Source organism: Fistularia commersonii, chromosome 21, assembly GCF_037954325.1.
Source record: "Fistularia commersonii isolate RoL2024-O1a breed Wild chromosome 21, RoL_Fcom_v1.0, whole genome shotgun sequence".
In the NCBI taxonomy this organism is placed as follows: Eukaryota; Metazoa; Chordata; class Actinopteri; order Syngnathiformes; family Fistulariidae; genus Fistularia; species Fistularia commersonii.
Window position 1 is genome coordinate 14,346,539 of NC_141304.1, and position 14,101 is coordinate 14,360,639.

The window sequence follows — 14,101 nt, forward strand, 5'->3', positions numbered from 1 at the left end:
CGGGGTGTGACGCTCTGTTAAAATGCATGTTGACATTTCAGCCTACAGAGAGCCTTACCTGTTTGTGACCTACTTCAACTCTCTGGATGTAATTGAGATTCAGGGTCACGCCGCTTTGGGGTGAGTTCGTCCCCGCGGTTCTCTCTCCTCGAATGTTTTTCCTCATCGATCGTCAGGGTCGGAGGGTTAAGGAGAAACAATCCATCCTCCCTTTCCAGGCCTCACTCCTACGCCCATCTGGATATCCCCAATCCGCGCTACCTTGGCCCGGCCATCTCCTCCGGCGCCATCTACCTGGCCTCGTCCTATCAGAACAAATTGCGGGTGATTTGCTGCAAGGGCAACCTGATCCAGAGCCAGGAGGGCGGAGGGGACCTGCAGCGCAACGGCTCCGGGCGCAGGTGAGCTCACAGCGTCACAACGGCCGCGCGGAATTGGGTTTTCAGGCGTAGCGCACATCCTTTAACCCCCCTCACCTCACACCTATATTTAAAACGCTGTTGAATCTGGTGAGGAGAAGGTAAATCCTGGGGTTTCTCCACGTGCACGGGTGTGGAGGGGTGTCGTCGGCTGGTGCGGGCACTGCGGGTGGCCTTTTTGTCGGGAAATAACCCCCCTCCTTTGTCTGTTTCGCAGGAGGAAGAGTTCGTTTTTTATTTGCAGTAAATCCTGAGAGATGTATTATTATTTTTTTATGAAATCTTTAAAATGCCCCGTGTTATATATTTAGAGCAGGAATTTTTTTTTTTTTTATAAAAAAATAAACAATTGTGCTTCAACGCTGTGAGGCTGGTCTGTTGCAGAGTCGCTCGCTAGCAAAGGAGCTTTTCCATGGAAAAAAAAAAACAAAACCTTCATTAGCAGCTGCGTTTAATCTTTAAGGTCCGTCAGAAAACTGGGTTCTGGCAGCCACGGCTGTCGCGCCGGATGCAATTCTGACCATTTGATTCGTCACGCGAGCGCACCCCGAGCCCGGCGGCGGCCGTCCGACCGCCGCCCGCCGCGCCCCGTTCCCATTCATCGCCCGTTTCTTTGTCCCGTCTCCTCCCCGACAGCCCGAACAAACGCGGGCCGCCCTCCTACAACGAGCACATCTCAAAAAGGTTGGCGTCCAACCCTCACGGCCACGGCGACCCGGGCACACCTCACCGCTACAGAGAGGCGCGCACCGAGTTCCGCCGCGACAAGTCGCCCAGCCGCCCGCTGGAGAGGGAGAAGTCTCCCGGCAGGATGCTGGAGAGCCGCATGGCCGGCTCCCCCGGCCGGGCCATGGTGGACCCGCGGCTGGAGCGCTCGCCGGGCCGAGCCATGGCCGACCCCCGGATGGAGCGCTCGCCCGGCCGCATGATGGAGGCGCGCAGGGAGAGATCCCCTGGACGCTTCGAGGAGCGCCAGAGGCTTCACACCGGCTCCGGACGCACGCCCATAAACCCCGTCAATAAGGTGACGATTGATTATTACATTCAGGGTTTGGTCGTAGACCCCGAAAAACCCGGGGCTTTATGGGGAAAATATGTAAACCGTTAGGAAAGAAAAGCACATGCACATCCGCTGCCAGGTTAGAGATGGATGCTGGATACAAAAAGTTCAACTTTTTAGAGTTTTGAAAATATCCACGCACCAAAAAGAAATCTAGGCCCTTCCTCAGATGCTTCCATTTGTCCTGCAGGTGTGGGACGTCTGCCATCTGTTTGAGAGACGAGTAAATTCCAACCCGCGCTAAATAACGCTTCCCTTCGTTTCGGTCCAACCGACCGGACGTCCGTCTTCCCGCAGACGAGGTCGACACTAAAAACTGCACTACCCGCAATGCCGAGCGGGACCTTTCTAATCCTATCAGAGCGCTATCTGATTGTAAATAACCAGAAATCATTTTATAACTATTATCTATTGAGAAGGAATTTGAAGGCTGGATAAGCCATGTTTATTTTTGTTAAAGAAAAAAAAAAAGGTGATGACTTGTGTGGATGACTTTTTTTGAGCCTTTTTTTGTTTTTTTGTTTTGTTTTTTTTTTTTTTGCTCGAAACGTCATGCTTGCGAGAATAAGTGTTTTGCGTTATATTTCAAATAAATAATCTTTGCAGATTTTTTTCAGAACTCTACTAAGTTTAAAATCAACTCGTCTGTTGAGCGCAGCCGTGGCGTTTCACGGATTTCACGCGTTTGAATTTGTTCCTGCAGGTGTGGGACCAGTCGTCTGTTTGAGAGACGGCCGACTCGCACCTTCCGGAAAAGGGAAAACCCGAGGAGGAGCAGAAAAACCCAGTGAGAACGCCATCTCATGACGAAAACACTGCCAGACATCTGCTCGACCGAGGGCGGAAGCGGACAAATCCACCGGGGGATCGGAGGAGGAGGAAACACGCGAATAGATGTCATAACAATCAGGTTCTTTTTCCTCGATGAACTGACCTTTGTCAAGAAGTGGGTCGACAACATGCCATATAATCAATCTTTAGAGCAGCTCTTTTGCAGCCTATCTGACGAGTTCCTCCGTATTTGATTTAAAAAAAAAAAAAAAAGAAAGAAAGAAAAAGGTATGAATTGTAAACTTCAGGTCTGGTTCGGTGAGTGCGACTCTTTCCAGCCGGAGCCGCTTCAGATCCACGTTTCGATACCTAAAAAACGCCACTTAACCATCAAAACGGCGCCACGCCTTCTAAAATAATCCCATATTCTGGACCCCCCCCCCCCCCCCCAAGCTCCACTCCGCGCCCCCGTCAAAACAGATATCTGCATCCACGTCCGCACGCAATCATTGTCAGCTAATTACAATCATCCTCCGTCCGCGGGGAGAGCAGGCCGCAGCACAAGCAAATTCCAACCCGCGCTAAATAACGCTTCCCTTCGTTTCAGTCCCACCGACCGGACGTCCGTCTTCCCGCAGACGAGGTCGACACTAAAAACTGCACTACCCGCGATTTCCCCCCCCCCCCCCCCCCGCAGCAACCGAGCAGGACCTTTCTAATCCTATCAGAGCGCTATCTGATTGTAAATAACGAGACATAATTTTATAAATATATATATTGAGAAGGAATTTGAAGGCTGGATAAGCCATGTCTATTTTTGTTAAAGAAAAAAAAAAAAAAAGGTGATGACTTGTCCTCTTGAATGTCTGATAAGTATTCTTTTAAAACCGTCCAAATGTACTTTATCAAGTGAGTGATTGTATCTGGATCCAACTCTTGTATGCACTTCCATCCGTCAAAGGCCGACCTCAGCCGTACGAGAGGACGGGAGGGTCACGTCCCGAGCTTACAGCATAGTACTTGAGCATTTTTGTACGATTTCCCCTTATATTGTATGTAACCCAAAGTGTTCTCGGTGAAGATGAAAAAAAAAAAAAAAAAAAAAAATCTTTGTTTTATTTCACGATTTGTCAATGGCATGGAAATGTAAATCTGAAATGAAATGGAGTGTTGTCTTCATGCTTCTGCCTCATTTGGATTACAATTTTTTTTTTGTTTTGTTTTTTTTTTTTAAAAACCAGTGAAGCGTGTAGCCGCCATCTCTGATTACTCTTTCCCGTCCTGGGAAAGTCCCGGATATTCTTTGGGTCCGTATTTTTAAACCCGACTTATTGGATTTCATTTCAAATTTTGATTTTTCTGCCACGTTCGATCGCGGACGGGAGTCGGCGCCCGAGCTCGACCCGGCGTGCCGGAGCTCCGGCAGGAAGTCCTCAACTCCCTTCTGCCGGGATCGGACGGAGAGGTTTTACCGAATGTATCGAGGCCGAGAGGGCGGAAGCGGTTCTTTGGCCTGCGAAAAGAACCCGACGCTACAGATTGCACACCTTTTTCCACTGCTCATCTGTCCTCTTTTGTCTTTTTAATTTTTTTTTTTTTTTTTTGAGTCACAACGCCGTAACGCTGGATATGATAGTGATGTCTGCTAAAAATGTTTTTATTAGAGTTTCCCTGTAGAGATTTTGTCACAGAATATTAAATATTATAACCGCTGTCTTTCTCTCTTGTTTACGCCAACCTTGTCGCTCTTTCCTCGGCGACCCCCTGCGAGCGAAGAGAAAAGCGGTCATCCGAAACGGACGCTAATCTCCGCTAGTAAAGTGACCATTTGTCCGTGTCCATTGTGCTCGGAGAGGGAGCTCTATTTATAGGTGTATTTAACCCGGCGGTGCCGTAACAAAGGCCTGCCATTCCAGTCCCGGTAGCAGCTCAGATCAGAAACCCAAGGAGATGTTTACCACCGCGACGGAACAATAACCCCCGAACTCCTTGCGCACATCTGCTGTTAGCTCATCAACGGCATTTTATTTGACACGCCGCAGAAATCATCGCGAGAGGCTTTCAGCGCCTCTTTATATAGATCACACATGTCCCGGCACCCACGCCGACCCCTGACCCGTCCAGCTCATTCTCAGACTGTCACTTTTCTTGACCCGGGAGCCTCGGCTGACACCGAAGGACTTGTTAATTGTGCACACACACACACACACACACACACACACAGCATACTGTAAGGATGTGTTTGCTGTGCAGCGTCAAACTTGAGTATGTCACACCTCCTGCTGTCGACAGGCTGTGCAGAGATGACAAAGTAGAAACACGCCATCGCTCGTTCTTCGGCTTCCTTTCTCTGATTATCATTATTTTTTTCTTGAATAACGTCAAATGATCCTTTTTGATTCGCTGTGGGGGGGCGTGACATTTCCTGACACTCGTGCCGAAAACACTCATCTCAGGAAAACGCATCGACATCTGCGGCGCAAGTGCAAGAACCTTTTTTTTTTTTTCCTTTCAGCACCAAGAAATATCGTGTTATTGACATGAAGATGAGCGTCAGATGTCAATCCCGTTAAAAAAGCACGTTGCAAATGTGAGCGAGGTGGCTGCTAACAGCGCCTGACAGCTCTATAATTACATAATGGACCGGAGACTTCCACACACTCCTCACACACTGCCAGGAGGAACCGGCAACCAAAAGGTCAAAATTCAGAATTCTATCCATTTGCGTCATTTGTGAAAGTTATTAAATCAGATCAGGATTTTTTTTTTTTTTTTTTTTTGATCATATTTGGATTTGCATGATTGACTCAAACGCTGAAAAGGTTAGGAAAAAAACAGATATTTAGTTTGAGCGCTTTAATAAAGTACTTTTAATACATTTTCAGATCAACAGTCACATTTTCGTCATTAGAATATCATTTGACGTCCCTGGAAAAGCAATGCAAAAATGGAAAACATCTGTCAGACCTGAATGGAGTTATAAACCAAATTTATTTCACCTTTCTATCAGCGGGTCTTCACATGGACGAGAGCTTTGAACGGTTTAATAGAGAAGCTTTTTTTTTTTTTTTTTTTTCTAAGGAGGCAAAGCCGCTCATTTCTCTGAAGATTGTTTATTTCCCGCGGTCTGATCTCTCAGCGCCTCGGTGTGCGTCACGCCAGCCGGAGCTCCCCCGCAACCGATCCAGGAGCGCCCGTTTTCTTAAACATCACCTCCATCACCTTTCAACCCGCGCTTTTTGGACGGCATCTGGCGGTTCTGGCTATTTCGGACGATCAAGAGCTTTAACCTTCAGCTGCTCTCGATGTTCTAAACTTGATATTCTGTGTCCGGTGTCAGCGGCGGAGCAGGGCTCTGCGTGCATCTTTGTGCTTTTTGAAAGTATGTAATGCCGTTTGAGCCTCGGGACGGGAGCGTCAAACCATCATTTACCTGTCACTTCCTAAAGAGGACATCGTTTATAAATATCGTCCAGTAGAGATGAGCGTCGGGACCTACAAAAGACCACCGGCAAACGCCCCATTGTTCACTGGCATCACTGTCGGCCCCCGACATCCCAGCTGCTCAGCCATGGTAAGTCACCGTGTGTGTGTGTGTGTGTGTGTGTTTGTGTGTGAGGGCGCTCGAGGATGCTGTCTTGATCCAAACGGCTCAGTGACGCAGCCGATCGATGGACAATAAAGGTCAGTAGACGCTTTCCTGGGGTTGTTGTTTGGTATTTGAGAACAGCAATTACAATAGTAAATACACTGCTCAAAAAAAAATAAAAATAAAGGGAACACTAAAATAACACATCCTTGATCTGCAAGGATGAAACATTCTTGTGAAATATTTTGTTCTTTACATAGTTGAATGTGCTGACAACAAAATCACACCAAAATGATGATTAGAAATCAAATGTATGGAGGTCTGGATTTGGACGAAAGTGTTAAAACACACGACAGGTTGATGTAATGTCCTTAAAAGTCAAAATGAATCAGTGTTGCTTCCAAAGTTTGATTTCTCACAAGTGTGATTGACTTGGAGTTACATCGTGTTGTTAAAGTGTTCCCTTTATTTTTTTGAGCAGTTTTTTTTTTTTTTGCCTCAAAGAATCCAGATGAATATACTGACGATTCACCGGGACGAGTCCCGTCCCAGCGGCGTTACTACCTGACAACCCTCGGATTGCTTTTTTTTTTGGGGGGACTGGTAATAAAAATGGCTTTCTGCTAATTGCGAATGTGAGTAACCCCCTGCCTCGTTTCCCTCCGCTGTCCAAAGGCACCCAAGAAAGCCAAAAAGAGGACGGCGGAGGGCGCCAATTCCAACGTCTTCTCCATGTTCGAGCAGGCCCAGATTCAGGAATTTAAAGAGGTAAGATCCGACTGACGCCGAGAAGAGGGTTACTATTCGAACAATCGTTTTTTTCCTCCTCACCGCGGCCCCATTATGATGCCATAAATCTCTCTATGTTAAAAATATCCAGCAATAGACCCATTTCTTCTGGTCATCTTTCCATCGCCATTGTTCATTGTTGCAGTATGCCCACCTGTCTGTACTCCCCTCCTGGGTCTGACGGTATGCTGGTATGAGCGTCAGCGCGGCCCAGACATCCAGACACGATCATCGGTGATTAAGTTGCAGATAAACTGCCGGGCGTGCCCCGGATGCCGGGCGAAACCCGAGGGGAGGGGGGGGGGGCTTGCAGGTTATAAATACTTAACGGTGATCATCTGTAAAACTGCAAGCAAAGGAGGGGGAAAAAAAAAAAAGAAGCGATCGCACGTGGAGGAAATCTGAGACGTGCTGCGTTTTGTCCTCAGGCTTTCACCATCATGGACCAGAACAGAGACGGCTTCATCGACAAGAACGACCTGAGGGACACTTTCGCCGCTCTCGGTGCGTCGAGACCGTTTTTCCGTTTCCGATTATATTATTCTAATGATTCATTTCTGAGCGGCGCGACCCCTGAGGCCTTTCCCGAAGCATCGCTTGTTAATTGTCCGAGTATTTCAGGAGTTTTGCGCCCTTTTAAAACCTGCAGATTCCTCGATTCTTTCTGTTTTTCTTGTGCCCGATCCACGTTACGTTGATCGCCGGGCGCCGCAGGACGCCTCAATGTGAAGCAGGATGAGATTGATGAGATGCTCAAGGAGGCTCCCGGCCCGATCAATTTCACCGTCTTCCTCACCATGTTCGGGGAGAAGCTGAAAGGTAAAGATTAACGCGGCCTCAGCAAAGTCTTTCCGTGCACCGAGAAGACCGGAACGGATGTCGTCATGTGCGCAGGTGCCGACCCGGAGGAGACCATCCTCAATGCGTTCAAAGTCTTCGACCCCGAGGGGAAAGGCGTGCTGAGGAAGGACTAGTAAGTCTAGTAAGCTGCTTCATGCAGCATTCATGCGACGACGTGACACACGGGACTTTTAGCCCCGATCCACCGCGGTATAAAAATCCACAAGGGAGGTGACGGACACGTGCTCAGCTCCAAATCTTTCCTCTCTTGTACCCAGTGTGACACAGATGCTTACGACACAGGCGGACCGATTCTCCAACGAGGAGGTACAGAGCAGCCCTTCTGCAACAATTAGCATGATTATAGCAGACTGCTTTGTTGAGTGTGTGTGTGTGTGTGTGTGTGTGTGTGTGTGTGTGCGTGCAGACGTAAAACCCCACGTCGCTGCGATCATCATCTCCATCCACGTCGAAACCATATTCTCGGAATAAAAGCCTCAGATGAATCAAATTATCGTGTGTTTTTCTGCGGGACGTGTAATTACATCTGCTTTATGTCGCTCAGATGGAGCAGATGTTTGCTGCCTTCCCCCCAGATGTGGCAGGAAACCTGGACTACAAGAACCTGGTGCACATCATTACCCACGGAGAGGAGAAGGACCAGGAGTAGACCTGCAGGACAGACGAGGAGATAAGCGGACTGTGGTTTATTTACGTAACCTTGGCGCAGGGGGTGGTTCCACGTGAATAAACCCCGCTGACTTATATACCCACCTTTAACCGGGCTTATTATATTTTTCCTTATGTTTTGTACAGGCTTAAAAAAAAAAAGAAAATCCACAGGAAAACAAAAATCAGTTGGAAAGGTCTGTGCGTGCTCGTCCGATTCAATAAAACATTAAAAAAGTGGATACCAGCTTGATTTCTGGGTCGCCGGCGGCGAAGCAACGAGGCCGTGCAAGTTCACCGGCAGCGGTTCTCCTGCAGGAGGACACTGTTGTTGCCGCGATGACGCGAGGGGAGCTTTGGTGAACCGGCAGCCTGTTGTTATTTCAGTGTCCTGTTGATGCGGTCAGAGGGGGTTTATGTTCAGGCTGGAAAGCGCAGAAAGGGATGCCGCCCCCTGATCCTCGCCACCCACACTTACCCTTCTCACCAGAATGCCGCTGGGTGCGGCCGCCGGGGTGAAAATCCCCGGTCGATGACAGGGATCAGCCGGGGGTGACGTGGCTCCTCGGAGGCAGCCGGCGGGGTCCAGGAGCCGGGAGAAAACACCCTCTAAGCCGGGGCGAAGCTGCTGTCACAAATGAATAACCGTTCCATTAAAAGCCTCGCCGCTCAGGTTTATATATATTTATATACAGTGGACTCTCGCCACTTCGAGGTTCGGCTTTCACGTTGTCGCTACTTCGCGGATTTATTTTGTCATTCTGTGTTTTTTTTTTTTTTTGTTTTTTTTTTTTGCAGTATTTTTGTGATGAAATAGCCATATTCTAGCCTAAGAAGAAGAAAAAAAAAATTTTAAAAATATAGAAAAAATTTAATTAAAATTCATTTTATGAAATAAATAAAATGGAAGATCTCCTTTGCTAAACAAAGATACCCAGCATCGCAAATTCTCGCTCTTACCGTTGTTCCCATGCCGGATCTCAAACGGAATTACGTTGGCTAAGTAGATCTGTACGTCACGATTCAAAGCGTTTATTGTTTATTGTGAAATTCCTACTTTGCTGACTGCAGTGCATTGGGATACGTGCTGATAGATGAGAGTAAACATGGATATAAATACGATTATAGATATGAATGTGAACATTGCAAGAGAGCAGTGAGGAAAATACAGTGCGATAAGACGTTTGAGCGCAGCTTGGTGTGCAACTCACAAAGTGCAGGTGCACGGATGAGCGTGAATTAAGAGGCAATAGATGTGGTTCAAACTCGGCATGCTATTGGCTGATTGACCATGTTGTTTCTATTCCTCATGTTGATTGGTTCATGGACTTACAACATCCTGGGCCACTTCGCTGCCATTGGCGGAAGCGGGAAAACTGTCCGCTTTGTGCTATTTTGTTTGTGAAAGTCTTTAATTTTGTTGCAATACCCCACGCTGTACGGTGCGTCAGAAACACCCAGCATCTAATCAAAAGTCTGGTATAAACATTACAATATATCTTACAAAGATCCAAAAGTGTTTAACATACCGTATAAGAGTGTGGGAACCGTAATACAGTTGAGAGAGGTTCGTTGAGGGTTTATATACTGCTCAAAAAAATAAAGGGAATACTTTAACAACACAATGTAACTCCAAGTCAATCACACTTGTGTGAAATCAAACTTTGGAAGCAACACTGATTCATTATGACTTGTTTTACGGACATTATATCAACCTGTCGTGTGTTTTTACACGTTCATTTTGAGTGTGACTCCAAATCCAGACCTCCATGGGTTCATATATTTGATTTCCATTCATCATGTCGGTGTGGTTTTGTTGTCAGCACATTCAACTGTGTAAAGAACACAGTATTTCATAAGAAGATTTCATTCATTCAGATCTAGGATGTGTTATTTTAGTGTTCCCTTTATTTTTTTTGAGCAGTGTATATCTGTAAATAAATAAGATGAGATGAGAACAACTTTATTCATCCCGAAGGAAATTGTTGTGCCAGAGTTTCAAGCAAAAACATAACAATAATAGATAATAGTAGGAAGGAGGGAGAAAACCGTCAAATTGATCACGTCTCTACTTTGCGGAAATTTAAATTTCGCAGGGGGTCATTTCATCAAACTAACATTTAATGAAATGACTGATGGGCATCTTTGATAAAGACAAATGTAGGTTAGGATTGATTTTGAGAATCCTGTTTCTCCACTGACTCCAAGCGGATCGAACCTGCTTCTGACTGCCTTTGCAGCAACGAACGCACACAAAACCGTCAAGACACATAAAACACTTCATCCCCCCGTGAGACGAAAATACACAAGTCGACGTAAAAGCTCCGTATTTAGCGAGAAGATCAACGGTAAACCAACTGGAGCCTCGGCTGATGCGGATTCGCATAAAATGAAGCCCCCGTTTAATGTTCACAATGCTTACCTGCTACTTAAAACGCAACAGGGACGTAAACAACGCGACGGGCCGTAAAGTTTTATCGTGACCAGCTGATTAAAAGCAGACGTTTTTGCTCCGGCCGGATTCCGCATCCCATGGCGACCGCTCCGGCCTGCCCGCCGATCAATACCCGGCTTTCGCGGCTGAAAGCGAAAGTCAGATCCCAAAAACACATGTGAGTTTTAAAAGCCACGTGTGGTACGTTTGTCTTTGTGTTTCCTCGTATTGTGTTGCCATGGCGCCCAACGCTGTGATTACACGCAATTTTAATTGACTGCTGTTTTAAAATACATGAATATAATCCATTCATCCGTCGGCTTTAAAAATGACTTTATCTCATCGTGTCGGTTGTCAGATCCACTCTCGTTCACGTTGTTTACCCGTTTTTTTTTTCTGCACTACTTCCAGTCTTAAAGTACAAGTAGAAGATGCTATTCAATAAGCACGGTGACTAAAATTAAAAGAAAAACAACATATCTATTAGTCTTTAAAAGTACACTATGTACTGTCTATGTGGGTAAAAAAGATTGAATTGTGTCTTGCAGGAATTCCACAGGATTAAAAGGGCTGATTTAAGACAAGATAAACTTTATTGATCCCCATAGGGGAAATTCTTTTTGTCACAACAGCATAACAGTTATAGTGTCAATAAATATGAATATAAATATACATAGAGTGACAATTAGAAGATAGCAAAAGATGTTGAATAGACAGCAGAGAACGAAAACAACAACATCAGGGATAAGCATGGACAACTGAATGGAAAAGAAAAAAAGAGACAGTAAGGGTGTAAATAGACGACCGAAACGACGACAGCGGGAATCGGAAGATAAACACAGTGAGAATAGCACCTTTTTTTTCCCGATTTTTTTTTTTTTTTTTGCAGGAGAAATCTCTCTGGCGGGTGAAAAACTGCGTGTTAGCCGCCGTGCTCACAACAGATAATAGAAGCGAGTTGGTTTTTAGACTCCCATATGGAACTCCTGTCAATTTGAATCACAGACAGCCGTTGAGTCCAGCCCGCGGGCGGAATCACCTCTGCGTGTAAAGTACACTGCGTTTCTCATCGTGCGGGCCTTTGCAGGCCATTCAACACGTAACGGTTGATGGGCTGTAAAGTGACAAATAAAAATCTCATTAATTATTGAAGTAATTGGACAACTTTTCAGCCTCGGGGCAGAAACCGTGGCGGCGCGGCGGTTAGCACGTCTGCTCCTGGTTGGATTCCTGTTCTCCACGTGTCTGCGTGGGGTTCCTCCGGGTTCTCGGGGTTCCTCCCGCGGCCCACAAACATGCTGGGGGGTTGACTGGAGACTCTGAATTGTCCAGATGTGTGAATGCTTGGATGTCACTTTAGAAAGAAACCCTCTTCCAGCCGCAAGACGGGAGTGAGACCTTCTTTTGGCTTGAAGAAATAATAAAATCTTGTGAAGTCGAGAAGCGGAGCATGTCTTCGGTCACGAGATAGGAGCCGCCGCTTGTGACTGGCTGCTTCGCAGATGAAAGAACCGAGATCAAAACGCTTGAAATATTCATTCATTATCTACAGCACGCAGGGTCACGGGGGCGGGGGCGCCCGGTGGCGGATCACCAGCAAATAACAGGGACGCATATCCGGACACACCGTCTTGTCATTCGCACCTACAGACAACTTAAGAGTCTTCACTTCATGTGTTGCATGTTTGTGGACGGTGGACAGAAGCTGCAGAAGCCATGGATTCAAACCAGAAACCTTCTGGTCGTGAGGCAGCGCTGCAAACCGCTGCTCCGTGTGCTTTTCTTCCCATCACCGTGGATGGACGGCGGCATCTTTTTATAGACTTGTAGTTTTATAACGGGTTTCCAAAGTGCTCCTGAGCCGACGCGAGGACGTTTTAATGCTATCCAGTCCGGGGGAGGAAGGTCACAGCCGTGGACTGTTTTTTTTTTTTATAGCCCTTTAAGCACAAAGATGAATATTTAATGATATTAGTGTCTGTATGTTCACTTGTAAATTTTCCACAGCTGCAAATTAAGCAATGTTGCTTTTATAGTGTAGAACTATTTTCTCATGCAGCTACCAGCCTTACTTATGGATGACTGAGCCTCTTCCACACCCTAATCGTGATTTCCCCGCAAAATTCTTAACCCCTCCAATGTTGTATTTTTTTTTTATCCACAAGTTTCTCCACCCTTTTGCTGCCTGAATCCCACTTTTTTTTTTTTTTAAATCCTCCTGATGGTTCATTTGTTTTCTATTTATTTTTTTGTCCATAAAATCTTTTAACCATGTGCGAGTATGTGTCGTCTTCTGTGAAATGCACCTGGTGTGATTAACGTCTAATTTTAAATCCCTGGTGTGACAACACAGTTTCCCCTTGGGGGTAAATGAAGTTCTCTATTCCTTCATCATCCATCCATCTGTCTATCAGTTCATCAGCCTTCTTCCTATATCTATCGATTCGGCATCAATCCATCGATCGATCTGATTTTCTTTACGTCCCTTCAGGGGACTATTCTCTATATCCTCCTCTCTAACACCAACGACCTTCATATCCTCTCTCATGACGTCCATCAATCTTCTCTTTGGTCTTCCTCTAGACCTCCTGCCTGGCAGCTCCACCTTCAGCAACCTTCTACCCAGATCTTTACCATCGTTTAGACATGAACAGAGGAGGGTTCATGTCCAAACCATCTCAGTCGTCACTTTGCCTCGGTCATACATGTCCTGCACCCCTGTGACACATTCTTCTCTTCCTTTGGACTTTTCCCTTCAGGGGGTCTCCACAGTGAATCAACCTTCTCCATCTAACCTTACTCTCTGCATCCTACTCTCTCACACCAACTTATTTCATCTTCTCTGCAACCTCTAGCTGCGACCTCCTGTCTTTTTGTCATTGTAACTGTTTCTAGGCCATACAGCATCGCTGGTCTCACCACTGTCTTGTCCACCTTTCATTCTGGCTTAGTCCTCTATCTAATAGTACCCCTTACACTTTTCTTCACCCATTCCAACCTGCTTGAACCTGTCTTTTCACCTCTTTTCCACACTCTCCACTGCGCTGGACTGTTGACCCCAAGTACCTGAAATCCTCCAACTTCTTGATCTTCACACCCTGTAGCCTCCCCATTCTACCCGGGTTCCTCTCATTCACACACATATACTAACCTTCATTCCTCTTCTTTCCAGAGCATACCTGCACCTCTCTTGATTGTCCTCAACCTGCTCCCTGATCTCACTACAGATCACGATGTCATCTGCAAACATCACGGTCCACGGAGATTTCTGTCTAACCTTATCTGCCAGCCTGTCCATCACCCCTGCAAACAAGAAGGGGCTCAGAGCTGACCCCTGATGGAGTCCCACCTCCACCTTGAACTTCTCTGTTACCCCTACAGCACATTGCACCACTGTCTCACAGCTAGCATACATGTCTTGCACCAGTCTAATATACTTCTCTGCCACTCCAGACTTCCTCATACAATACCAGTGCCTCTCTTGGCATTCTGTCATATGTAAAGAACAAAGTATTAAATATGAATATTTT

General features: G+C 46.3%; 2 protein-coding genes across 6 annotated transcripts in view; both read left to right on the forward strand.

Moving 5' to 3' along the window:
- The window catches only part of cita (citron rho-interacting serine/threonine kinase a), a 36,302-nt gene extending 32,339 nt beyond the window's left edge, over positions 1 to 3,963 (forward strand). For all 5 annotated transcript variants that reach the window (XM_086167831.1, XM_086167828.1, XM_086167832.1 and 2 more), the window contains 4 exons: positions 42 to 120; positions 219 to 401; positions 1,056 to 1,443; positions 2,183 to 3,963. In XM_086167831.1, coding sequence (XP_086023957.1) covers positions 42 to 120; positions 219 to 401; positions 1,056 to 1,443; positions 2,183 to 2,206 — 674 coding nt within the window. In that variant the 3' untranslated portion in view covers positions 2,207 to 3,963. The remainder of the gene's footprint in view (positions 1 to 41; positions 121 to 218; positions 402 to 1,055; positions 1,444 to 2,182) is intronic.
- A 1,798-nt stretch (positions 3,964 to 5,761) lies between these two features.
- Positions 5,762 to 8,377, forward strand: myl2a (myosin, light chain 2a, regulatory, cardiac, slow). Its single transcript, XM_086167905.1, has 7 exons — positions 5,762 to 5,824; positions 6,515 to 6,607; positions 7,057 to 7,132; positions 7,343 to 7,447; positions 7,523 to 7,601; positions 7,747 to 7,795; positions 8,034 to 8,377. Exons 1-7 carry the CDS (start codon positions 5,822 to 5,824, stop codon positions 8,136 to 8,138), a joined length of 510 nt encoding a protein of 169 aa, XP_086024031.1. The 5' UTR covers positions 5,762 to 5,821; the 3' UTR covers positions 8,139 to 8,377.
- Positions 8,378 to 14,101: the final 5,724 nt, after the last annotated feature.

Excerpts from the sequence above, each read along its gene's own strand:
- myl2a (XM_086167905.1), top strand. Across the intron at positions 7,602-7,746 it reads GGCGTGCTGAGGAAGGACTA|TGTGACACAGATGCTTACGA; the intron begins GTAAGTCTAGTA and ends TCTTGTACCCAG. Across the intron at positions 7,796-8,033 it reads ACCGATTCTCCAACGAGGAG|ATGGAGCAGATGTTTGCTGC; the intron begins GTACAGAGCAGC and ends TATGTCGCTCAG.